The sequence below is a fragment of the Oryctolagus cuniculus genome, chromosome 17 (assembly GCF_964237555.1).
Source record: "Oryctolagus cuniculus chromosome 17, mOryCun1.1, whole genome shotgun sequence".
Classification (NCBI taxonomy): domain Eukaryota; kingdom Metazoa; phylum Chordata; class Mammalia; order Lagomorpha; family Leporidae; genus Oryctolagus; species Oryctolagus cuniculus.
Genome location: NC_091448.1, coordinates 13,831,014 through 13,858,593, shown reverse-complemented (window position 1 = coordinate 13,858,593; position 27,580 = coordinate 13,831,014). Strand labels below are relative to the sequence as shown.

At 45.6% G+C, this 27,580-nt stretch overlaps 1 protein-coding gene across 25 annotated transcripts in view; it reads right to left on the bottom strand.

Moving 5' to 3' along the window:
• BPTF (bromodomain PHD finger transcription factor) overlaps positions 1 to 27,580 on the bottom strand; it is a 132,233-nt gene that overhangs the window by 88,659 nt on the left and 15,994 nt on the right. For 20 of the 25 annotated variants that reach the window (XM_070060444.1, XM_070060439.1, XM_070060436.1 and 17 more), the window contains exons 2-5: positions 17,107 to 17,929; positions 5,947 to 6,170; positions 876 to 1,079; positions 143 to 331 (exon numbers count right to left, since the gene is read on the bottom strand). In XM_070060444.1, coding sequence (XP_069916545.1) covers positions 143 to 331; positions 876 to 1,079; positions 5,947 to 6,170; positions 17,107 to 17,929 — 1,440 coding nt within the window. The remainder of the gene's footprint in view (positions 1 to 142; positions 332 to 875; positions 1,080 to 5,946; positions 6,171 to 17,106; positions 17,930 to 27,580) is intronic. The other 5 variants (XM_070060440.1, XM_070060443.1, XM_070060446.1 and 2 more) reach the window with 1 other exon arrangement.

The following is a 27,580-nucleotide window of genomic DNA, read 5'->3' as shown; positions in this document are numbered from 1 at the left end:
AATTCAGCAAACAGGGATGGCGTGAGCAAGCAGCATGAATGAACACACACGAGGACTTTCAAGTTGAAGGTGACATTCAGCTTTGACTACAAAAGGGAAGGATTCCCCCCATTACAGAGGCATGGTACACTGCCCTCTGTACCTGGCACATCGTGGGGGAGCTCAGAGGTCACCTTCTTCTCTGCCATGTTGCTGCTATCATGGGTTTCTGGGAGACAGCCCAGGGGGCTCCTCCCTTCACAGGGACTAGTCTCTTCTGAAGAAGCATTTGTTGTGTTGTCGCCAAGATTTGCTGACACAGAGTTACCTTTATCCCCAACTTCTGTTGGCTCTACAGTAAAATGCACAATAAAACTTTAAAAATATTCTTTAAAATTGCTTCAGGACAAATGGCCACATGCAATCAACAACTAAAAATGATCAACCATCAAAAATCCTACTTCTATCTGATGGCCATTTTAAAGCAATTAGATCCAGGATATTTTCCAACAGGCAATCCAAAGAGAATATTTTAAACTATTTCATATATTAGAAAGTTTAAGTAAGTAATATAAAAATGAACATATTTTATCACATACAAAAATAGATATTCTAGAATATAAATAATTTTTCACCAACAAATCTCATAGGGAAGTGGCAACTTCTTAGAAAGTATAATTAGAGTCATGGGTATAACATTTATCACAAATCCTCCAAAATACATACAAAGCATTACAACTGTTTTGCATGTTACAAGAGACGAGGGGCTCCTAATCTCCTTAGAAACATAAAATTAAGTGGTTGTCTGCAGCAGAAACTTTCATTTTGCAAATAAGATGGAGGTTTCATAAGTAACACTGACAAGGTATTTCTTTTTAACCAAGTAATGTCGTTACCCTCAGGTTTTCCTTGCTCAGGAGCGTCCGGCATCTTGCTGTCATTGTCTCTGTCAAGGGACTGGTCGTCAGCCTCTTCTCTGCTTCTCTCAGCATCTTTACAATTACTATTCTCAGTCTCATTCTTGTCTTTTTCAATTTCTTCTGGGCTTTTAACATCATCAGCTTCTCCCTTTTTGGCTCTTATGGATTCCAAAATTTCTTCTACAATAAAAATAACCAAAAAATAAATGCCACTTCGGAATATTTATTAAAGAGAAAAATTAAATGTTTTCAAAGTACCAGAACTGAATTATGTGATAAGGCCCCACCACTAAATATTTTTTGATGATCTATTCACGCTTTAGTTTTATTCTTTATTTAAGATGATGCTGTATTTATAGTTTTATATATAGATCAATAGGAAATATTTGTAAGTCAACACACTTGATTAAAGTCTACTTCGTGCTGCTTTAAAGGGACTGCAGACGGTTCTCTATTAATGCGCCAAAAAGGGGTTTGTCCATTATAATTCATGAAAGGAAATTAAGAGAGGAAAAAACCTGGCTGACATTAATAAAAGTTCCTACAATTCATCTGCAGTACAGAAGGGAGGGAGTTATTGATATCCCCACAGAGTTCTGAACACTGGAACTTTTCTGATGGCAAAATTGTACATATTTTTCTAAACAGATGTCATAGAGAAATATTCCAACTACCAGACATAAAAAATATATAATTTATTGTAACTAAGTCTGCCTGTTTCTCAAGATAAAGTCTATTTGTGTTTAACAGGACTCATGTGTGACAGCATGACTATCATTCTTCAGAAATATGTATGAATTCAAGAGAACAAGCATAGATACAGTTGAACTGAATGCATTAAACATAAACATCTATATTAAGCAAAATGAGATGAAGAAAATTAACAAGATCCTATATATATTAGATAATGTATACAGGAGAGCAGAACCAGCTAGGTAAAAGTATACCTACCTGGTCATTTTATCTAAGTTAAAAGGCACATTAGAAAATACAGCTGATGCTTATTAAACCTGCACAGAACATACATAGCTGGTTGCTCCGCTTTGGAACCAGCTTCCTGCTAATGGATGCATCTGGGAGGCTCACGTGGAATTCCTGGCTCCTGGCTTCAGCCTGGCTCAGTCCTGGCTCCTAAGAGCATTTGGGGAGTAAACCAGCTGATGAAAAATCTCTCATTCTGCCTTTTGAATAAATAAATACTTCTTTTTAAGGCAATAATGACTGGCTCTAGGACAAGGAAAGACTGGGGATTGGGAAGGAAATACACCTCTCACTGCACACTCTTATTATAATGCTTAAACTTTTAAATTAATCATATGGGCCGGCGCCACGGCTCACTAGGCTAATCCTCTGCCTGTAGTGCTGGCACCCTGGGTTCTAGTCCCGGCTGGGGCACCGGCTTCTGTCCCGGTTGCTCCTCTTCCAGTCCAGCTCTCTGCTGTGGCCTGGGAGGGCAGTGGAGGATGGCCCAAGTGCTTGGGCCCTGCACTCTCATGGGAGACCAGGAGGAAGCACCTGGCTCCTGGCTTCGGATCGGCACAGGCACCGGCCGTAACAGCCATCTGGGGGGTGAACCAACAGAAGGAAGACCTTTCTCTCTGTCTCTGTCTCTCTCTCTCTCTAACTCTGCCTGTCAAAAATAAGAATAAAAAGAGAGAGAGAGAGAGAGAAAGAAAAAAATTAATAATATGTAGGGCCAGCATAATGGTGTAGCAGGTAAAGCCATAGCCTGCAATACCGGCATCCCATGTAGGGGCCAGTTCCTGTCCTGGCTGCTCCAATTCTGATTTAGCTCCCTAATACACCTGGGAAAACATCAGAGAATGGCCCAAGTGCTTTTGGGTCTCCCCCTGCTACACTTGTGGGAGACCCGAAAGAAACTCCTGGCTTCCAATTTTGGCCAGGCCCAGACCCAGCTGTTGCGGCCATTTGGGGAGTGAACTATAGATGGAACATCTCTCTGTCTCTCTGTCTCTCTCTCTCTCTCTCTCCGTACCTCTTGTTCAAATAAATGTTCAAATAGATGTTAAAATAAATAAATCTTTAGAAAAATATATAGCACATGCAATTATGAGTTTAAAAAAATTAACTGCTGTGGCCAGGGAGTGCAGTGGAGGATGGCCCAGGTGCTTGGGCCCTGCACCCCATGGGAGACCAGGAAAAGCACCTGGCTCCTGGCTCCTGCCACCGGATCAGCGCAGTGCGCCGGCCGCAGCGCGCCGGCCGCGGCGGCCATTGGAGGGTGAACCAACGGCAAAGGAAGACCTTTCTCTCTGTCTCTCTCTCTCACTGTCCACTCTGCCTGTCAAAAATAAAATAAAATAAAATAAAAAATTAACTGAAGAAACAGGGGTCAGCATTGTAGTGTAACAGTTGTTAAGCAGCTGCCTGTAGCGTCAGCATCCTATATGAGTGTGGGTTCATGTCCTCGCTGCTCCACTTCCAATCCAGCTACCTGCTAATGACCTGGGAAAGCAGTGGAGGGTGGTCTAGGTACTTGAACCCCTCCACCCATGTGGGAGATCCAGAGGAAGCTCCTGGCTCCTGGCTTTGGCCTGGCCCTGCCCTAGCAATCGTGGCTATTTGGGGAGTGAACCAAGGCATGGAAGATCTTTCACACACTCTGTAACTTGCCTTTCAAATAAAAAAAAAAATTTCTTTTAAAAAATAAAAATAAAAGCCAGAGTTGAACAAGAAAATAAGGAAATACTGAATTATAATTCAAGGTATAAAATACACAAGTCTATAGTGATAAGAAACCAAAGACTGATTAAGTGGAGAGCAAATATCCTGTGCAAAAAACTTAGGGAGGTTGAACATAACTCACCACCCCCAAGGGTGCACTGTCCAGGACTTGCTTTCAAAGAACACAGTATCAATGGAGAGGAAGAGAGAGAGACTTGACAGTGGGGAAACCTAACACTACCGCAACCAGATGATCAAGGGACCCTTAATATGAGAACACCACTTCATCTCTGTGGTCTTCCTATCCACAATCCGTAATCCTGGGTTAACCATGTGAAGAACCTGAGAACAACCCATATTCTACAAAACATCTGCCCAACAGCGCTCAAAACTGTCAAGGTCATCAAAAACAAAGAAAGGCCGAGAAACTGTCAGTCTAGATTACAGAAGAAGAAGAGATGACTAACTAGCAAGTGATATATCCTTGGTTGGACCAAAAACAAAACAAAACAAAAACAAAAACAGAAAAAAGGATTGTGAATAAAGTATGCATTTGAGTTATTAACAGTGTATCAACACTGGCTCACTAATTATGACACAGGTAGCACAGGAATGTAAGATGTTAACAATAGGGGAATCAGCTGCAGGGAATACAGGAACACTGTGTACTATTTCTGCAACTTTTCCATAAACCTAAAACTTTCTGAAGTTAAAAGTTTCAATAGCTGGGGCTGGCACTACGGGGTAACAGGTAAAGCTACCATCTGCAGTGCCGGCATCCCATGAGTGCCAGTTCGAGTCTCAGCTGCTCCACTTCCGATCCAGCACCCTACCAAGATGGCCCAAATCCATGGGCCCCTGCACCTACAGGGAAGACTCAAATGTAGTTCTTGGCTCCTGGCTTTGGATTGGCCCAGCTCCAGCCCTTGAAGCCAATTTGGGGAGTGAACAAGTGAGTACAAGATCTCTCTTTCTGTCTCTCCATCTCTCTCTTGCGCTCTGTAACTCTGACTTTCAAATAAATAAATCTTAAAAAAAAAAAAAAATTTCATTAGCAAAAAAGAAGGGATGGAAGGAGGAAGGGAAAGTTCAAATTTTCAGAATTTTTTAAGATTTAAATAGGATTGCCAGGACTAGCAATGTGGCAAAGCAGGTTAAACCTCCACCTGCAATGCCAGCATCCCATATGGGTGCTGGTTCGAGACCCAGCTGCTCCACTTCCGATCCTGCAGCTCCCTGCTAATGTGCCTGGGAAGGCATCAGAGGATGGCACAAATGCTTGGCCCCTGCACCCATATGGGAGACTCAGATGAAGCTCTGGGCTCCTGGCTTCAGCCTGGCTTAGTCCAAGCCGTTGCAGCCATTTGGGGAGTGAACCAGCAGATGAAAGACCTCAATCTCTCTCTGTCTCTCTCTCTGTAACTCTGGCTTACAAATAAATAAATATTTTTAAAAGATTTTATTTATTTCAAAGAGTTATAGAGAGAGGTAGAGACACAGAGAGAGAGGTCTTCCATTCCGTTGGTTCACTCCCCTAATAATCACAATGACCAGAGCTGAGCTGGTCCGAAGTCAGGAGCCAGGAGCTTCCTCCGAGTCTCCCACACCAGTGCAGGAGCCCAAGCACTCGAGCAATCTTCCACTGCTTTCCAAGGCCATAGCAGAGAGCCAGATCAGAAGTGGAGCAGCTGGGACTTGAACCACTGCCCATATCGGGTGCTAGCGCTGCAGGCTGGGGCTTTAACCACTGTTCCACAGCACCGGCTCCATAAATAAACCTTTCTAAAGTTTTTAAAAATAAAATAGGATTACCAAAAAGGTTAACCACATGAGGAGCATGAGTAAAAACCCAAAGCAAGAAACTTAACTCTAAAATGTGTAACACATCTAAGTATGTTGGAGTGAACAAGGTTCTCTCATAAAAATGAAATATAGAAAATTAAAGTAAAAATACATACATTAAGATTTTAGGGGGCTGGCACTGTGGCGTAGCAGGTAAAGCCACTGCCTACAGTGCCTGCATCCCATATGGGCACAGGTTCAAGTCCTGGCTGCTCCACTTCCGATCCAGCTCTGTGCTATAGCCTGGGAAAGCAGTACAAGATGGCCCAAGTCCTTGGGCCCCTGCACCTGTGTGGGAGACCGGGAAGAAGCTCCTGGCTCCTGGCTTCAGCCAAATGGGGAGCGAACCAGCGGATGGAGGACCTCTCTCTCTGCCTCTGCCTCTCTATAACTCTGCCTTTTAAATAAATAAATAAATCTTTTAAAAATTCTGAATATATTTTCAAATTCTGTGGTAATTTCATACCAAAGAGTTTATCTCAAATTTAACAAAAAGAAAATGAGAAAATGCCCCTCTCACCATTAGCTGCCGCCAGAAAGGATTTGTTACTGCCCCGAGCCTTATTGGTCAGATCTTCAGTTATGTCCATGTGCCGATGGATTTCCTCACGCATTTCTTCTAGAATTTTGCAGAGTTCTGCTTCCCAATAATCTTTGTCTAGAGAGTCGATTAACTCTGCGAGCTGAACCTTTGTACTGTAGTACCAAATTTTCTTTTCATTTTCATTTTCTGTGTCTTCTTCTCTGTTTAAAAAAAGGGGAGGGGAAATACTTTAGATATTACATAAAACTCCACTTAACTGACAATTTCATCTACCCAGTACAAAATTAAAATATGTAACATAGTTTATACACTAAATTTCAATATATGTGCTCAGAAGAGATTCCTTCAGATCTTATTTAATTTACTCTTATTTTATTTAAGCAATGGTTAATTATTTTTATTTCTTTGCCCAGAGCAACTGAAGATAAAATAATTTCAGAGTGGAAGCAGGGAAGAGAGGAATTAGATCGCAGCAATGAAGGGTATCTAAAATCATGACACACAAGAGAGGAGCCCAGAATTCAGAGTCCCGTGACAGCACGTGGAGGGCAGTTGCAGTCACCCCTCCATGAACTATAGGACCACCAATGTAACAACAGGGCGAGCAGAATGGTATCTCCCAAACGTGTCAGCACTGATCAAACTGTGTTCAGTAGTACATGGAAGGTGGAAGGCAGATTCATATTATATTTTGAAATACTCCCATCTAAATAAGAAAAACGCTTTGCCAAGGGCTGCTTCTTGAAGACATTCTCTTAGTTGAGCAATAACACCATCATCTTTCTTTCTCATGGACAATCAAACTCAGACTAGAAAGAAGTAGCTTCCTCTCTCACCTAAAAGTCTCTTGGGGCTGGCACTGTGGCACAGCGGGTTAAAGCCCTAGCCTGAAGCGCCAACATCCTATATGGGTGCCAGTTCTAGTTCGGGCTGCTTCTCTTCCCATCCAACTCTCTGTTATGGTCTGGGTTAGCAGTAGAGGATGGCCCAAGTCCTTGGGCCCCTGCACCTGTGTGGGAGACTCAGAAGAAGCTCGTGGATCCTGGCTTCAGCCTGGCCCAGCCCCGGTCATTGCAGCCATTTGGAGAGTGAACCAGCAGGTGGGAGCTCTCTCTCCTTCTCTCTCTCTATAACTCTGCCTTTCAAATAAATAAATAAATATCAAAAATAAATAAAATAAAAATAAGGCAAATTCATGTCTAAGCCAAGACTTAGGCAAACACAAGTAATGATATTTCCCCTCCTGTTCAAAAGGGACTGAGGAGTATGGGTGAGGAACCTGATAAACCTCCGGGCTTCCCAAGTGGCAAACTGATGGCTGTGAAAGACCTGGCTGTATGGGAGACGAGGACATGGACAAGACATGACCTCTCCAGGTCTCTGAGCTATTCTGGTTACCTCACTTGTACAATGAGGGCACAGGAGTACCTGCCTTAGGGTCACCGTGAAGATTTACAGGAAAATGAAAAATCCTCCAGCACAGTACCTGGGCATGTCACGAGTACTCAGTAGTACATATTATTACTACTATCACAATACTACATAAAAATTCAGCAGAGGGGCCGGCGCTGTGGCATAGCAGGTAAAGTCGCTGCCTGCAGTGCTGGCATCCCATATGGGTGCTGGCTCGAGTCCCGGCTGCTCCACTTCTGATCCAGCTCTCTGCTACGGCCTGGGAAAGCAGTGGAAGATGGCCCAAGTCCTTGGGCCCCTGCACCCACTTGGGAGACCCGGAAGAAGCTCCAGGCTCCTGACTCTGAATAGGCCCAGCTCTGGATGTTGCAACCATTTGGGAAGTGAACCAATGAATGAAAGACCTCTCTCTCTCCCTCTCTGAAACCCTCTGCAACTCCACCTTTCAAATAAATAAATATTTTTTAAAAATTCAACAGAATCCCAACAAACTCATTCAGTAATTAAAATTTTTAAAGAAAAATGAGTTTGCACACAAATTTCTGAAAAATTATTCACTTTTTATCTATTTGAGTCAGTCAAACACAGACACAGAATGAGAAAGAGAGACTGACAACAGAGCTTCCATTTGCTGATTCTCTCACCAAATGTCCTCAAAGGCCAGGGCTGAACCGGGAGCCAGGCACCAATTCAGGTCTCCCATATGGGTGGCAGGATCCCTAGGCCCTGTACCCACAGAAGAGACCCAGAAGAAGCTCCTGGCTGGCATGGCACAGCCCTAGCTGTAGCAGCCATTTGGGGATTGAACCGCAGATAGAAGATCTCTTTCTACCTCTCCTTCTCTCTGCAACTCTACCTTTCAAATAAATAAAATCAATAAATCCTTTTTTAAAAAGATGCGTTACTATAGGAGCAAATCTAATTAAATGGATATTCTGTCCATTTTTTCAAGCAACTCCAGCCTACTGAGAGGGCCCGTAACGGCCGGTGTTAGCGCCAGGTCTGCACCTATACATGAAGAAGTCTTCCAGCCACAAAAGAAAATACATTATTTCTTGCGGCAGTCCCTTCTAGGTTGAACTGCTCTTTTAGAGTTCTTGCCTACAACGAGATCACTCAGACCCCTGCTAGGTCCCACCAGTTCATCCTGACTGTGCTGTCAGGGTCATGAAATAAATCAAACACCTCCTGCACACACCTGTCTTCAAACCTTTCACAGCACTGGTAAGTTCACTGTGTTTTTTTTTTTCAAGACAGACAAGCTCAAATACTCTAAGTGATCCTTACACAGCCTGCTTTCCAATTCTTACTGACTTGATATTCTTCCCCTAAATGTGCAGTTTGTCAATGTCCTTCTAAAACTGTGGTACCCTATAACTATTTTTTATTCTGCCCATCAAAGGCAGCAATCACACTGACTGAAGTTTCTCCCCCGTGAAGCTGCGGAAGGAAAAATTCTCTACCAGTACAAAGTGGCAGAATAATGACAATAACTGTTCAGGCTTTGCTTATAGTTGGTCTTATTAGACAACTTGTAAACTCCCAATTATTTGCCTCACTGTAGAAGTGGCAGCATCTTTCCCGTGTAAACACACAGTGATACACTTATACACCTGCTTTTGGAGCTGCAGCAGGGTTTCCACAGTTCTGTTCCTAAGAGGCCTGCTATATTCCTTAGGCTCGCTTCCTTAAGCACTCTGCTCGGCACACCTTCGCAGAGACCAGGCAAGGACAAGACAACAACGTCTGCGACGAAAATAATTAAGAGCAAACATGCATACTGTATGTCTACATTTTAGTTTCTTGGTTTTTAACCTAGGGCAGATGGGAAGGTTAATGACTAACAGTAAATTTCAGGATTTCAATTCTATTTCCACAGAAATTACCAGTAAGGAACACTACTATATTGGGTTGAATAGTTTCCCTGAAAATTCAGGTCCACCTGAAACCTCAGAGGGTGACATTATTTGGAAATACGGTTTTTGTGCATGAAGTGAGTCAAGAATTTCTTGAGATGAAATCATCCTGGATTTAGGAATCAGATCAATGAGAGAGCAGAGAGACAAACAGTATGAAGATAAAAGCAGAGAGTCAAGTATGGCAACTGTCTTGGAGCCCAGAAACGCCAAGTCGGCCAGAAGCTAAGAGAGGGGTGTGCAACAGCCCTTGGGGACGCTGTGATGTCAGACTCTGGCCCCCAGGACAGTGAGTCCATAAATTCCTGCTGTTTTAAGCCACTTGTTTCGTGACACTTTGTTACAGCAGCCCTTGAAAACCTCCAAATGTTGATATTAGGAAGTGCAATGTGGCTGGAACACAAACCTAAAAATGTGGAAAAGAGGTGAGCAGTAGGTGATGGGAGGAAACGATGAGTTCTGTTTTAGACATGCTACGTTTGAGGTGTCTCTTGCGTGGACGTGTACATGAGGCTGCTGCACGGAGAAACTGCACGAGCAGAAGGGATTCAGATACAGGCCTAATGGCAATTAAAGCCAGTAAGTAAGCAGGTGTCCTGCAACTAGACTGGGGAGTCAGGGTAGAAAGCCAGGGGTATAACTCAGAGGCCAGCACTGTGGCACAGTGGGGTAAAAGTTGCCACCTGCCATACCTGCAACCCATGTTAGAGCAACAGTTCAAGTCCTGGCAACTGCACTTCCAATCCAGCTTCCTGTTAATGTACCTAGGAAGCCAGTGGAATACGGCCCAAATGCTTAGGCCCCTGCTTCTCAAGTGGAAGACCTGAACGGAGTGCTGGCTCCTGGCTTTGGCCTGGCCCAGACCTGGCTGTTATGGTCATTTGGGGAGTGAAGAAGCTGATGGAAGATCTCAAAATCAACTTCAATCTCTTTCTCTTGCCCCAACTTCCTTCTGTCATTCTGCTTTTTAAAAAAATCATTTTTTTAAAAAAGATACACCATAGGGGTGGTGCTGTGGCGCAGTAGGTTAAGCCACTGTCTACAACATAGTCACACCATATGAGCACTGGTTCCAGTTGCATCTGTTCTACTTCCAATCCAGCTCCCTGCTAATGGGCTGGGAACTCAGCAGAACACGGCCCAAGTGCTTGGGCCCTTGCACCCACCTGGGAGACCTGGATGAAGCCCTTGGCTTCTGGCTTCAGGCTGGTCCAGCCCCAGCTGTTGAGGCCATTTGGGGAGTAAACCAGCAGATGGAAGATTTTATTTATTTATTTATTTATTTATTGGACAGGCAGAGTTAGACAGTGAGAGAGAGAGAGACAGAGAGAAAGGTCTTCCTTCTGTTGGTTCACCCCTCAAAATGGTCACCATGGCCGGTGCGCTGTGCTGATACAAAGCCAGGAGCCAGGTGTTTCCTCCTGGTCTCCCAAGCGGTAAAGAGCCCAAGGACTTGGGCCATCCTCCACTGCCTTCCCGGGCCACAGCATAGAGCTGGACTGGAAGAGGAGCAACCGGGACAGAATCCAGCGCCCCAAGCGGGACTAGAACCCGGGGTGCCCACGCCGCAGGCAGAGGATTAGCCTAGTGAGCCACGGAGTCGGCCAGATGTATTGATCTTCTTCTTTTTCAAAGTTTATTTATTTTAAAGTCAAAGTTTCAGAGAGAAAGGAAGGAAGAGAGAGAGAAGACAGGAATCGAAGTGGCACCCATATGGGATACCAGCAGCTTTACCTGCTACACAGCAATACTGACCCCTCTCTTTTGATCTTGATCTCTCCCTCTCCCTCTGTGTCTGTCATATATGCTTTACTAACCTACACAAATAACATTTTAAAATTCTTATTAAGGGGCCTGTGTTGTGACATAGCAGATAAAGCTGCCACCTTTGATGCCAGCATCCCATATGGGCATCAGTTCAAGTCCTGGCTGCTCTACTTCTGATCCAGCTCTCTGGTTGTGGCCTTGGAAAGCTGCAGGAGATGGCCCAGGTGCTCAGGCCCAACCACATGGGAGACCCAGAAGAGGTTCCTGGCACCTACCTTTGGACGAACCCGGCTCTGGCCATTGCAACCATTTGGGGAGTGAACTAACAGACAGAAAACCTCTCTCTCAGGCCTGCGCTGCGGCTCACCAGGCTAATCCTCCACCTGCAGCGCGGGTACCCCGGGTTCTAGTCCCACTTGGGGCGCTGGATTCTGTCCCGGTTGCTGCTCTTCCAGTCTAGCTCTGTGGCCCGGGAAGGCAGTGGAGGATGGCCCAAGTGCTTGGGCCCTGCACCCGCATGGGGGACCCGGAAAAAGCACCTGGCTCCTGGCTTTGGATCGGCGCATCGCCGGCCGTAGCAGCCATTTAGGGAGTGAACCAACAGAAGGAAGACCTTTCTCTCTGAGTCTCCCTAACTGCCTGTCAAAAAATTTAAAAAAAAAAAAGAAAACCTCTCTCTCTAACTCTTTCAGATAAATAAATCTAAGAAAAAAATTCTTATTAAATAAAATAATGGAAAAGTTGAACATCTATTAACTGCTAACTTTACAATCAAAAACTACCCGCTGGCACAGGCTGTTTCGGGCACGGCCCCTCCCTACCTGGGCTACAGTGCACTGAGAGGCATCTCTCTCATTTCTGAGCCTCCTTACAACTGTAACCTGCCTGAGTAACTGACCTGGCTTTAAAGCATTCACTAGGAATCCACAAGGAATCCACTACAGCAGATTTCAACTGAAGCGGTTGTAACCTAATTTTCAGAGAAGATGTAAAACCTTTCAGATTAACTAAAAATGTCAACACAGAATAGTTAATTATCACTATGATGTTAAAAATTCCTGTTTATACAGAAAATACTCAAAATTATTAGAGCCAGGAAAAAAAGATACCCTTATTCTGTCTAAAATCATACTCTTCTATACATCAAGAAAGGCAATTTGAAGGTCTACAATTAGAGCTCTTAAAACAAATTTAAGGGGTCGGCGCTGTGGTGTAGTAGGTTAAACATCTGCATCCCATATGGGCACCGGTTCAAGTCCCGGCTACTCCACTTCGGATCAAGCTCCCTGCCAATGGCCTGGGAAAGCAGCAGAGGGTGACCCAAGTACTTGGGCCCCCGCACCCATGTGAGTGATCAGAAAAAGCTCCTGGCTTCAGATCAGCACAGCTCCAGCTGTTGTGGCCATTTAGAGAGTGAACCAGCGGGTAAAAGACCTCTCTCTATCTCTCCCTCTCTCTGTCTGTAACTATGCCTCTCAAGTAAATAAATAAATAAATCTTTTTTAAAAAATTTAAGTAACTCTCTCTCTTTTTTTTTTTTTTTGACAGGCAGAGTGGACAGTGAGAGAGAGACAGAGAGAAAGGTCTTCCTTTTGCCGTTGGTTCACCCCCCAATGGCCGCCGCGGCTGGCGCACCGCGCTGATCCGAAGCCAGGAGCCAGGTGCTTCTCCTGGTCTCCTATGAGGGTGCAGGGCCGAAGCATTTGGGCCATCCTCCACTGCACTCCCGGGCCACAGCAGAGAGCTGGACTGGAAGAGGAGCAACCGGGACAGAATCCGGCACCCTGGCCGGGACTAGAACCCGGTGTGCTGGCGCCGCAGGTGGAGGACTAGCCTAGTGAGCTGCGGCGTCTGCCAATTAACTGTATTTCTAAACATAACAATGAATCTGTACAATTTTAAAAAGTAGACTATCAATAATGTACCAAAAATTTATTCACTAGGTGCTTAAAAAGATAACTTCCCAAGGTCTTTGAGTCACATGGTTTCCAAGGTTTGCACTTTTCCAATCACAGGCTAAGCAGTACAGACTCTGAAGCAGCCGTCCCTGGGTATTGTTTTATATATTGGTTCCAAAATATCAGGAAGCAGAACTTGGGTGGAATGCCACTTGATTTCATTTACATTTTCTAAAAAATACTTTTATATTTCAAATATCAAAAGTTCTCAGAAACACACAGTACAAATTTAACAAAAACCATTATAGGATCTCTTATCCAGTTATAAGCACTGGTTTAAAATGCTAGACCAGTGAAAGTTTTGGTCTTTCCAAGAAACTACAGACTGCAGAAACAAATCAGTATTGAAAATATTCTTAAAAACTTTCAGAAAAAATCCTATGTCCCACTCCTAAAAGCCAGAGTCTCTTGACAAATCCAAGGGCAAATTATTTAACCTTGCTAATCTCTCGTGTCTTCACCTACAAAATGCAGACAAAATAGCACCTAAATTATTGGGCAGTTGAAAGGACTGTCCAAAAAGACACATAAAATGCTTAGGATACTGTGAAGCATACATTAAGTGCTCAATAAATGTTGCCCCTGGCTGTTATTACTAAACCACTGCAGACTAGCTCTATGTCCAGACCACTGGTTACTGTGCAGTAGGCCTCAAGGATGTCAAGGTTTATCTGGACATGGACAAAACCCACCGTGGTCTCTCTAGCCATGAGGGGCAGCCAGGGAAAGAGGCAGTGAGAAGGAATACCCAAAAGGCGGAGAAGGGGCGGGACTAGGCAGGACAGCAAGCGCATGACCAAGTTTCCCTTCCTCCTGTGTGCACAGTTCCTTTCATCTGAGGCAGAGGGAGCCTGGCCTGTTCACCGCCCAATGTCTACAGAGAGCACAGGCACCAGGCTCTCAGGCAGGCAGTGACGGAACTGTCACAATGCAGCTTTGCACGCAAATCAAAATGTACTGACATTTCTCTCACCATTTGTAACGACCTTGCCACAAAGGTTTCTGGCTACCACTTGGAAAGTAAGATGCCAAAAAATGTTGCACAATGAACACTATGACCAGACATTTGAGAGATTAATGGAAGAAAAAAAATCATATTTTTTAAAATAACTGATCAAAACCCAGACATAAAATGTACACTTAAGACTTTATATATTGTGGGGTCGGTGCTGTGGCGTAGCAAGTAAGGCCACCGCCTGCAGTGCCAACATCCCATATGGGCACCGGTTCGAGTCCCAGCTGCTCCACTTCCTATCCAGCTCTCTGCCATGGTCTGGGAAAGCAGTAGAAGATGGTGCAAGTCTTTGGCCCCTGCACCCGCCTGGGAGACTTGGAAGAAGCTCCTGGCTCCTGGCTTTGGATCGGCGCAGCTCCAGCCCTTGCGGCCAACTGGGGAGTGAACCAGCAGATGGAAGATCTCTCTCTCTCTTGCTCTCTCTCTCTCTCTCTCTGCCTCTCTCTGTGTAACTCTGACTTTCAGATAAATAGTAAAAATAAATCTTTTAAAAAAGACTTTATTGTTTTTCACATCACTTTCTGGGTTAAGGTGACAGATCTAATTTTGCTCTCTCCTGAAACTCTCTTGAAACTATGTTAAAGAAATATTTTTAAAGACACAAACTCACAAGGGAAAATAGGAAACAGAAAAAATTGTGAAAGCAGGAAAGCAGATGGACAAGTGATTACTGCTTCGGCAGAGCCAAGAAAGCCCAATTTCAAGCCAAAAGGATGAAGTTGAGAACCAACCTAATTCACACTCACAATCCTCAAAAGGCACTGGCAGAGAGGAGCAGCACGCCCCAGACTCGCTCCCTGTGAGCCACACACCAGTGTGGGCTTAGTCCCTGGAGGAAATAAAAATGAGAATCTCTGGACCAAGAGCTCCTAGAGACTCAGCTGTGAACAAAGGTGCCGTCCAGAAAACAGGGGCTTTAACTACCACCACACTCGGAGAATACTATGTGCACTGCACACAGCCACACCACAAAGCCACGAGAACACCACGAGCTAGACCCGAATGTCCCAAGGTCACAGGAAAAGGTCCCTCTGGGCCTCTTCACCAGTTGTAGAGGAAAGAGCTACAGACACTGACATCAGGGATTCCTCAATAACACAGTTAAACTCAGAATTGCTAAGGCACCCCTACTTGCTCAGAGTTCCAACTGTAGTTCCACAAAGATAATCAGGAACAGAAAGGGATAATCATCTGAGGATGGGAGAGACCGCAACAGACACCAAGAAGTAGCAAGTTGGGGCCAGGGCTGTGGTGTATTAGGTCAAGCCTCCACCTGCAGCACCAGCATCCAATATGGGCACTGGTTCAAGTCCCAGCTGCTCCACTTCCAATCCAGCACCCTGCTAATGGCCTGGGGAAGCAGTGAAAGATGGCCCAACTGCTTGGGCCCTTGCACTCACGTTGGCCCAGCTCCAGCTGCTATGGCCACCTGGGAAGTGAACAAGCAGATAGAAGAACCATCTCTGTGTCTCTCTTTAACTCTGCTTCTCAAATAAATAAATCTTTAAAAAAAGTGACACTTTATTTTAAAAAACAAATAATAAATAAAAGCACCAGCAACTTAACAGAAACAGATGGGGAAAAAACATTACTAATATAATTCCTGAGGATGCCCATGGGAGGAAAAACTAACAAAAGAGCTCTTAGAAAAACTAAGGTACCAGAAAGGAAAAACTAAATGGTACAGCTGGAAGACCAAATAAGATAAGGGGATCTCACAGAAACACCAGCAACACATACACACACTCTCCCTCCCCAAGGAAAACTGAGGAGAAAAGGTAAGAAAATCAGAAGACTAAAACAGAAGTTCAGCGATCAGTGTTTATTGAAATAAGAGCTCAACCCCGGCGCCGTGGCTCAATAGGCTAATCCTCCACCTGCGGCGCCGGCACACCGGGTTCTAGTCCCGGTTGCCCCTCTTCCAGACCAGTTCTCTGCTGTGGCCAGGGAGTGCAGTAGAGGATGGCCCAAGTGCTTGGGACCTGCACCCCATGGGAGACCAGGAGAAGCACCTGGCTCCTGCCTTCAGATCAGTGCAGTGCACCAGCCACTGCGGCCATTGGAGGGTGAACCAACGGCAAAGGAAGACCTTTCTCTCTGTGTCTTTCTCTCACTGTCCACTCTGCCTGTCCAAAAAAAAAAAAAAAAAAAGAAGAAGAAGAAAAAGAAAAAGAAAGAAGAGCTCAAGACAAACAAAACAGGGAAAGTGAAGAGGAAGCGACCAAGAGATGTTTCCAAATCAAGGCACTGCATGAAAACCAGCCACAAGAGGGCGTTAACACTAGCGAACTGCAGACCCGAGAAGCAGAGAAACAGCACAGGCTTCCAGCTAAGTCCAAACCACTCCTGTGCACAGAAGCCCGGATAGAGCAGATTCAGATTTCTTGACAGCCACGCTGATGAAAGTCTCATCTCCCGGACTCCACGCCCTGCTCCGCTGCTCCTTTCACCCCAGCACCCGGAAAATCCAGGTCTCTACAAGTATCCAGTGCTCAGGCCACACTACACCCTGCCACCACGCAGACAGAGGGGAACCCTGAGTTTTCCCACTCTGTCTCCTGACCTCACCACTGGCCTGCTCAGAGGAGCTTCCTGAAACCCCGGGCACACAGAAGCCAGATACTGAGCCCGAGTCAGCGGGGAGTCTTCTAGAAGGCTGCAACCAGCAGGCAGGACTGAGCTTTCCTCAGACAGCCTCCTGGGTTTTTGGTTGTTTGTAAGACAGCCTTCAGGACGCTCTGTTTTACATGCAGAGAAGCTAAAGCGCCCGAGAGAGGTGGGAGAGCGGCTCTGTGGGAGCCCGGCCCAGGCAGGGCCCCAGCGATGCCCGGCTTCCTGTCCTAGGTCACCAGAGCCAGAGTGCACTCTTCGCTTCTTTCAGACGCGCTGTCTTCACAACCTAAAAAACGCTTTAGTGCAGATATTCCTGCAAGCCAGCGATTACACAGCTCACTGTTAATTCGTAACGGTCTATACCACCTCGACAGCACAGCTCCGTAACATCAACCATCAAGAGGACGGGTTTAATTTAAAATATATACACAAATTCAGAACCAGATGGACTTACATTATGAGTCTTCGGTTTAAGAACCAGTATTTCCTCCGACTGCGGTCATATCCAATGGGCTCATGTCGAATGTACGGTTTGTTTTTTTGGATTTCAGCAACACAGTCAGTCACACCAGGCACCTTGTGTGCTACACAGACTTCACACTGCCACTCGTCCTCTGGCACCTCCTCAAGAGGCGGCTTCACGCATTCCAAATGGTATACTGCAGAGCACGTCTCGCAGCAAAGCAAATCCCCAAGTTTGTGGCAAACCCTACAATGGTCATCATACTGGATCACTCCTTCAGACATCAGTTCCTCCCGAGCAATATTTGTCGTAAGAAACTGGTCAACTAAGAACTGCAGGACTTTGATCTTGTTCTCGACTGGTCCGTAGGGGTAGTCCTCCGCCTCCTGGTAGGGAAGCACGTGATGGTACTCCTTATCGCTCTCACAGTACACCCGCAGCACCTCAGGCCACGTCATCCCGTCTATGAAATACAGCGTGGAATTCACACTGTCTTTCAGGTCAGCAGGCCCAAAGGTGGTGTTGGAAGTGTCTTCTTCGCGCAGAACTGCTTTCAGAAGCACGACGTGCATCTCAGCCATGAGCGTGCACTGCTCTTGGCTCACCAGGGCTGCACAGAAGTCCTCAAAGCGAAAAGGAGACAACCTTAGCACAGTGCCAAAGTTCCGCAGTACCTCGTAAATGGCAATAACATTCATTATATGCTCATTAGGCACCATTAAATCCTCAGAGGACTTGGGAAATTCAAGGGGCGGGATATCTTTTTCTTCCAATATTGGAGAACGGGGCCGGTGTGCTCTTGGTTTCCGCCTACCTGTAAATGAAGAAATGGCAGCATTATAAATCAGTCAGTGCATTACGTCCTTCTACCAAGGGTTCTCTGGCTTTTCCTATTTGAACATGTACCTCGAAATATAGGTAAGCACACTTCTATTACTCTAATTAAATTCTCAATACCAAGAAGCAATGATTTATCTCCAATTTTAAAGTGTATAGAAAACTTAAATCCAAAGTTTCCCAACAGACTCCAAAGCAGAAGTTTAAAAAAAACCTGAATTATAATCAACTCTTAATTACCTAGAAGGATTAACTAGTTTATGCTTTTTAAAAGTAACAGTGCATTTGTGAAAGATCTGACAATATAAACGAGAAAAAAAATCTATGCGTAAGATAAGTGGCACGGGCTGAGGAAGCGACAGCTCACACGTGACAGCTGCCACACAGAGGGGCCTGTCCGCAGCGCGGAGCCCCTTTCGCAGCTGCCAGAAGAACTTCCCAAGAAGTCCCTTGGGCTCAGGGCGGAAACAGAAAGGGCAGCAGGAAGGACGGAGGAGGAGAGAGGAAAGGTTCCGGTACCAGAGAAAAACAAGAGCGGCTCACCAGGAAACAAGCTACAGATCACAGTTCTCAATGGTCAGGTGGGCAACTCTGAGGCACCTGTTCTCCAATGTGAGAGGCAATGGCCAGCACATGCATGTATGTATATAAATGGATCATTCGAGAGCTAAATTTGTTACACACTTATGAGGGAGGGCACGTCAAAAGTTCCTGAAAAACGAAAACTGAAATTAAAAGGTGAGTTTTTGTATTTTTCAGTTTTATTATTTATCTGAGGCAGAGAAAGAGACACAGAGAGAAAGCTGCCATCCACTGGTTCACTCCCCCAGATGACTAGGATCGGCGTAACCGCAGCTGTGGCAGCCAACTGGGAAGTGAACCAGCGGATGGAAGACCTCTCTCTCTCTCTCTCTCTCTCTCTGCCTCTCCTCCTCTCTCTGTGTAACTCTAACTTTCAAATAAGTAAGTACATCTTTAAAAAAAAAAAAAAAAGGGGCCGGCGCCGTGGCTCAATAGGCTAATCCTCCACCTTGCGGCGCCGGCACACCGGGTTCTAGTCCCGGTTGGGGCGCCGGATTCTGTCCCGGTTGCCCCTCTTCCAGGCCAGCTCTCTGCTATGGCCAGGGAGTGCAGTGGAGGATGGCCCAGGTGCTTGGGCCCTGCACCCCATGGGAGACCAGGAAAAGCACCTGGCTCCTGGCTCCTGCCAGGATCAGCGCGGTGCGCCGGCTGCAGCGGCGGCCATTGGAGGGTGAACCAACGGCAAAAGGAAGACCTTTCTCTCTCTCTGTCTCTCTCTCTCACTGTCCACTCTGCCTGTCAAAAAAAAAAAAAAAAAAAAAAGACACAAGGCACATCAGAGCGTGCCCGGGCTCAATACCCGCCTCTAGCTCCTCATTCCACTCCAGCTTGCTGACAGCGCAGCCCCTGGAAGGCAGCAGTACGGCGGGGGTACCTGGACTCCTGCCACCCACCTGAGCGACCTGGATTAGGCCCAGCCTCTGCAGCCCAGCTAGAAACCACAAAACAGCTTCTACCCAAATCATGCTTCTACACACGCTGAATAATGAGAGCACTTCTCACACTGTTAATATTAAATACTGGGCAGTTCACTCATACATTTTTGGGACATATAAATCGGTTCAAATTTTTAGAAAGTGATTTGGCCAAAAAGAAAAAAATAAAAAGGGAAATCTATCTGAATGCATACGTATCTTTTTGACTCAGCAATCCCAACTTCCTGGGACTTATCTAACAGATTTACTCACATATGCATTTAAGAAAATACAAAAAGACTTAATAATTTATAAAAGCTCAGGAGTGGACACTTGGCAAAGCAGCTGAAGACACTGCCTGGAACACACATCCCACACTAGAGCCTGCAGGCTGGAAACCCAGCTCCATTCCTGACTCCAGCGTCCTGCTGATGCAGACCCTGGGAGACATCCCTTCCACCCATGTGGGAGACCTGGACCGAGTCCAGCTCCTGGCTTTGACATCTGGGGTGTGAACAGCAAAGAGAAGATCTCTATCTCTCAGTCTTTTGAATAAATTTAAGCTGGAATTCTGTGTGTTTTATTTGCCTTTTTAAACTAAATATAAAGCAACAGTTAAATCAGCTATGATGTATGTATACAACAGAATAAAATCTAGCAGTTGAAAATAAGGTAAATTTCAGATGTGCTAACATGAAACAATCTTGCAAATATATTAGGTATAAACTGAACAATAAACCAAATGATGCCATTTGACTAAAGAAACTATAAGAAAAAAAGAATATGCAGACAGTGATAAAGTATATCTATATATGTCTAATAGGTCATGTAAGAATCATTTCTAAAATTTTTTTTTATTTATTTGAAAGGCAAAGTTACAGACAGAGAGAGGCAGAGAGAGAGAAAGATCTTCCATCTGCTGGTTCACTCCCCAAATGGACACAATGGCCAGGGCTGGGCCAGGTTGAAGCCAGGAGCCTGGGGTTCCATCTGGGCCTCCCAGGTCAGTGGCAGGGACCCATGAACTTGGGCCATCCTTGGCTGCTTTCTCAGGCCATTAGCAGGGAGCTGGACTGGAAGTGGAGAAGCCAAGACCAAACTGGCACCCATATGGGATACCAGTGTTGCAGGCCATGACATCATAGGTGGAAGCTTAACCTGTTACTCCACAATGCCACCCCCATTAAGAATCTTCTAAAAGTAGTGCTTCTGGAGAGAATTAGGGACAGGGAAAAAGCAAGCTTTTTAATATTTTAAAAAATATTTCATTTATCCATGTATTTTTATCCAAATATGTTATTTTGTTGTATTTTTTTTTAAAGATTTATTTATTTATTTGAAAGAGTTAGAGAGAGGAGGAAAGGCAAAGAGAGAGAGGTCTTCCATCCGCTGGTTCACTCCCCAATTGGCCACAAAGGCTGCAGTTACACCGATCCGAAGCCAGGAGCCAGGAGGTTCTTCCGAGTCTCCCACAGCGGGTGCTGGGGCTCATGCGCTTGGGCCATCCTCCACTACCTTCCCAGGCCACAGCAGAGAGCTGGATCGGATGGATCAGTGGGGACTCGAACTGACGCCCATATGGGATACCGGCACTGCAGGCGGTGACTTTATCCTCTACGCCACAGCACTGGTCCTCATCCATACATTTTCGTTATAGTATTTTAAAAGAAAAAAATGGGCAGGCTATCTAAGTAACTACAATAGCATTTAAACCAATAAAACAATGCTGCTTCTAGTAACTGCTAATGGTCTTACATGAACACAAAATTGTATTATAGCCAAAGATTCAAGTTTGAGGATGGTATTGTGGCTCAGGGGTGTAAGCCTCAGCCTGAGACACCTGCATCCCTTCTGAATACTAGTTGCAGTCCCAGCCTCTACACTTCCCATCCAGCTCCCTGCTAATGCACCTGGAGAAGCAGCAGAAGACAGCCCCAGGACTTGGGGCCCTGCCACTCACATGGGAGACCCAGATGAAGTTCCAGGTTCCTGGCTTTGATCTGGCCCAGTAGATGGAAGATCTTTCTGCATATCTCCCACTCTCTATAACTCTACCTTTTAAATGAATAAAATAAATCTTAAAAATTAGAATCTGTAGTTTTTTCAAAATCTGCATGTGATTCATGTGCTCATTAAAGTCTGAGAAGCTGCCTTGAAACAGCCCTTCCTAGAACTAGGTGCAGGTGCAGCAAAACCATTTGGCAAGCTGTTAAAAGCGGTCTAAAATGAGACCCAAATTTACAGAACCCAGATCAATAATGTACATTTTCACCCTTTCCCCCAGATAATTCTGATGTATAGCCAAGCTGAAAAACACTGCTTTAGGGCTGGTCCTGCCACCTGCAGCGCCAGCATCCTACATGAGTGCCAGTTTGAGACCCAGCTACTCCACTTCCTATCCAGCTCCCTGCTAATGTGCCTGGGAAAGCAGTGGAAGATGGCCCAAGTGCTTGGGCCCCTGCACCAGGTGGGAAGCCCAGAAGTAGCTCCTGGTTCCTGGCTTTGGATCAGCCCAGCTCTGGCTGTTGTGGCCATTTCGGGAGTGAACCAGGGGATGGAAGATCTTTCTCTCTGTCTCTCCCACTCCCTTACTCTAGCCCCCAAATACATACATACATAAATAAACAAATAAATAAATAAACAAAATATTTAAAGAAGAAAAACACTGCTTTAGGGCTGGCGTTATGGCTTAGCTGGTAAAGCCGCCACCTGCAGTGCCTGCATCCCATATGAGTCCCAGCTGCTCCAATTCCAATCCCGCTCTCTGCTATGGCCTGGAAAAGCAGTGAAGGATGGCCCAAGCCCTTGGAGCCCTGCACCCGTGTGGGAGACCTGGAAGAAGCTCCTGGCTCCAGATCAGTGCAGCTCCGGCTGTGCATCCATTTGGGGAGTGAACCAGCAGACAGACTTTCTCTTTCTCTCTCTCTCCCCCTGCCTCTGCCTCTCTGTAACTCTTTCAAGAGGAAAGAGAAGAGAAGAGAAGAGAAGAGAAGAGGAGGGGAGGGGAGGGGAGGGGAGGGGAGGGGAGGGGAGAGGAGGGAGGAAAGAAAGAAAGAAAGAAAGAAAGAAAGAAAGAAAGAAAGAAAGAAAGAAAGAAAGAAAGAAAGAAAGAAAGAAAGAAAGAAAGAAAGAAAGAAAGAAAGAGGAAGGGAGGGAGGGAGGGAGGGAAGGAAGAGAGGGAAGGAAGAAAGGGAGGGGGAGGGGAGGGGAGGGGAGGGGAGAAAAGGAGGGAGGGGAGGGGAGGAGAGGGGAGGGGGAGGGAGGAAGGGAGGAGGAGGGGGAGGGAGGGAGGGAAGGAAGGAAGGAGGGAAGGAGGGAGGGAGGGAGGGAGGGAGGGAATGCAGGGGAAAGGTGGGGCGGGGGGCAGGACCAAAGGGCAACAATTTGTCAATGATTACCCACAGTCTAGGTTAACAGTATGAACTGCTTGGCTAAATGACAGAGTCTGGACCATTCAACAGGTGTTAACTTACTGAAGAAATTATGTTACTACTTTAATTAAAATGACCTGGCAATTGTTGAGGCAAAACGTCCTGCTTTCCTGTATTCCTTAATGGAAGGCAGTGTCTACAGGGATGCTCACTTCTCTCAACTCTGGGGATGAACCCGGCCATCGGCACTCATCAGGCATTAACCACTGCTTAGGGCTGTTTTCTATGTGCCTGAGTTTCTAAATATGCACTGTGGCAATAATATGCATTTGCTTAACTTCTCTTTTTTTTTAATTTAAAAAGCATATCTATATATTTTAATATAAATATATATTATATATAATATATATACACATGTGCATATACTACTTTGCTAACATTCCGAGAAATCCTAGACATTCTTCAAGGCCCTGCTCCAATGTCATCTCCATCGTCCTTGGCTGTGCCTTTGGCACTAGGCTTCTCTGACCCTTTGCAAAGCGCTCCCTACAGCGTGAGCACATTCACATTACAGGCCTTTCTTCATGTACCCAGATCATTTGTTAGCTCTGTTACAGCATAGGTCATGTCTTCATTATTGTAGTAACTAAAATTATTTGCTCAACTAATGATACCCATAAAAAAACTACTGTTGGGGCCAGTGTTGTGGCACAGCAGGTAAAGTCGCTGCTTGCAGGGCTGGCATCCCATATGGGTGCTGTTTTACACCTGCCTGCTTCACTTCCAATCCAGCTCTCTGCTATGGCCCGGGAAAGCAGAAGATGGCCCAAGTACTTGGGCCCCTGCACCCACCTGGGAAACCCGGAAGAAGCTCCTGGCTCCTGGCTTCAAACTGGCACAGCTCCAGCCTTTGTGGCCATTTGGGGAGTGAACCAGCAGATGGAAGACCTACCTCTCCCCCCCAACCGCCTCTGCGTTAACTCTTTCAAATAAATAAATCTTAAAAAAAAAAAAGAAAATGACTGTAGAGGATGGAGATCTAGGGCTGCAGTAATGCCAAGATTAAACCTAGCAGCCACTGCAATTTTCGACACCAAATGTTTACTGTATTGATTCTAAAAGGATTGTTTTCAGACTTCTAGACCTCCTAAGACAGCTCCACACACAATGTGTGTTTCTAAAGGGGAAAGTGTACTACGTCCCCATTTCCAACCAGTATGTCATAGAGACCCGGACTGCTCAGTACAGGAGTGATGGGAGCGGCAGAAGTTAATACTCCACTTTCCTCTTCCTGTAAGCAGCCTTAGTTGATCTGTGAAAATGGTTCGCTATTCACTGGACCCAGAAAGCCCCAATATCATGCAAATCAAGGCTCAAATCTTAGTATTCGCTTGATTAATACCCAAGAAACTGCCCAGGTCATCAAGGTATGCATATTCAAAAAGCCAACAAGTATCTGAAAGATGTCACACATTCCAGAAGCAACAACTGTCCAATGGGTAGGTGTGCCCAACATAAACAGTGGGTCTGAATACTGGGCTGGTGGCCCAAAAAAATGGTGCTGAATTGCTGTTGCACATGCTTAAAACAGAGAGAGAAATGCTGAACTTAAGGGTTTGGATGCTGATTTCTGGTCATCGAACGTATCCAGGTAAACAAAGCACCCAAGATGTGCCACCATACCTACAGAGCTCATGGTCGGATTACCCTTACATGAGCTCCCGAGATACCCTGAGATGATCCTTACTGAAAAGGAACAAACTGTTTCTAAGCCAAAAAAGAAGGTGGCAGTGTGGGCCTGTGGTGCACTGAGATAACCTCCACCTATGACACCAGCATGCCATACAGGTGGCGGTTCAAGTCTCAACTGCTCCACTTCCAAGCCAGTTCCCAGTTCATGTGCCTGGGAAAGCAGCAGAAGATGGCCCCTGCACACATGGAGTTGAGTCCTGGCTTTGGCCTGGCCCAGCCCCAGTCATGTGGCCATTTGAAGAAGGAACCAGTGGAGGGAAGATCTCTCTCTCTAGCTCTCTCCCTGTAACCCTGTATTTCAAATAAATAAAATAAAAACACTCAAAAAGTGTGGGGGCGGGGGGAGACAGGCACTGTGGCAAAGCGGGTAAAACCGCCACAGCAGGTAAAGCTGCCGCCTGCAATGCTGGTCCCAGATGCTCTCTTTCCAACCCGGCTCTCTGCTATTAATGGCCTGGGAAAGCAGTAGAAGATGGCCAAGTGCTTGGGCCCCTGCACCGCATGGGAGACCCATAAGAAGCTCCTGGCTTCAGATCGGCACAGCTCCAGCCATTATGGCCATTTGGGGAGTGAACCAGCATATGGAAGATCTCTCTCTGCCTCTCTGTAACTCTGCCTTTCAAATAAATCCATAAATCTTTAAAAAAAAAAAGAGAAAGTGGTACAGAAGAAAAATACATCCTTGAAGAAATAAAAACTTATGGATAGAAAATTTAAAAAATAAATGAAAATTTAAATGAAAAAATACTCTATATCAAATAAAATCTAAGTATTGTTACACATAACAAAACCATGAAGAGATGCATTTAATAGTTACATTTTTTAAAATCATGAAAGATGGAGCTGGGGTTGTGCTGCAGCGGGTTAAGCTATCGCCTCCAATGCCAGCATCCTGTATCAGGAGTGCCAGATCGAGGCCCAACTGCTCTGCTTCTGATCCAGCTTCCTGCTAACGCACCTGGGAAGGCAGTGGAAGACGACCCAGGTACTTGGCCCCTTGCCATCTATGTGGGAAACCTGGATGCAGCTCCTGGCTCTTGGCTTCACCCTGGCCCATCCCTGGCTCCGGCAGCCATTTGGAGAGTGAACCAGCAGACGCAAGGTCTCTCTTTTTCTGTCTTTCCTCCTCTCTCTGTTGTTCTGCCTTTCAAATAAATAAATATTTAAAAATGAATCAATAATTATGAAGTTCATTTGTCAAAGTAACAAGGATTCACCATCTGATCTGGAGTAATGTCCCAAAGGAAGTATTGTTATTACTTACAATGTTGTGTACTTCAAGTACTTTCCATCTGTTCCAAATCCCTATCCCTTCATGCCAGTAATAATATAAGAACAGCTCTCTAGGGGCCGGTGCCGTGGCTCACTTGGTTAATCCTCCACCTTGCAGCGCTGGGATCCCATATGGGCGCCGGGTTCTGGTCCCGGTTGCTCCTCTTCCAATCCAGCTCTCTGCTGTGGCCTGGGAGGGCAGTGGAGGATGGCCCAAGTGCTTGGGCCCTGCACCCGCATGGGAGACCAGGAGAAGCACCTGGCTCCTGGCTTCGGATCAGCGCATTGCGCCAGCTGCAGCTGGACTGGAAGAGGAGCAACCGGGACTAGAACCCAGCGCCCATATGGGATGCCGGCGTCAGAGGTGGAGGATTAACCAAGTGAGCCACGGCGCCAGCCCCATAAATAATTTTTTAAAGATTTATTTTATTATTTGAAAGACAGAGTTATAGAGAGGTAGAGACAAAGAGAGAGGGGTCTTCCATCCACTGGTTCACTCCCCAGATGGCTGAGTCGATCCAAAGCCAGAAGCTTCTTCCAGGTCTCCCACACAGGTGCAGGAGCCCAAGGACTTGGGCATCCTCCACTGCTATCCCAGGCCATAACAGAGAGCTGGACTGGAAGAGCAGCAGCCAGGACTAGAAACAGCACCTATATGGGATGCCAGCACTTCAGGCCAGGGCTTTAACCCGCTGTACCACAGTGCTGGTCCCAATAAACACATCTTAAGAGAAAAAAAAAAAAAAAAAAAAAAGGCTGGATTCTCTATATTACTACTAACGAGCAAATTTTAAACCAACAAATATTACTAAGGACAGAGGTAATTTCAGAATGATAAAAGAATCAACTAATGAAGGGGACAAAACAACCATACATGTTGATACATATAATACAGAGCCTCAAAAATACGTTAAGTACAGACAGAATTGCAAGGAGAAAGAGAACAAATCCGAAACAACAGTTGTAGACTTCAACACACCTCTCTCAGCAATCAACAGAACACGTTGGGGGCAAATCAGCAAGGATATACAAGTCCTGGGATGGGCACGTGGCATAGCAGTTAAGAGACCTCTAGGGATGTCGATATCCCATATCAAAGTGCACAGTTCAAGTCCTGGCTCCACCCTTTCCAATCCAGCTTCCTGCTCATGTGAACCCTGGGAGGCAACAGATGATGGCTCAAGCCCTCGAATGTGAGCCACCCACGTGGGAGCCTGAGGTGGAGGTCCCAGATGCAGCATTCTCTGGAGGAGATAATGCTTCAGGCCATAAGACAATTCTCAATGTTTTTAAACTCAGTCACACCAAGTAAGCTCTCTGATCATCATGGAGTTAAATTAGAAATCTGTAACAGACACAACCAAAAATGCATCTGGGAAACCTCCAAAGGTTTGAAAAGTAAAAGCACATATCAAACAAGCCACAGGACAAAGAGTAACTCACAAATACTGTGAACTAAATGAAAATACAACATATCTAAAATTGAGACAGCTAAAAAAAAATGTGTCGAGGAAGGTTTCAAGGCAATGATCTTAAGCTTCTCCCTTCAGAAACTAGAACAGACTAAGCCCAAAGCAAGCTGGAGGGAAACAATGAAGAACAGCGTAGAGATCAATGAGTTAGAAAAGAAAAAGCTGGCCAGGGCTGTGCCGAAGAGGGCTAAGCCCCTACCTGCGACGAGGCACCAGTTCAAGTCCAGCTGCTCCACTTCAGAAGAAGCACCCTGCTAATGAGCCT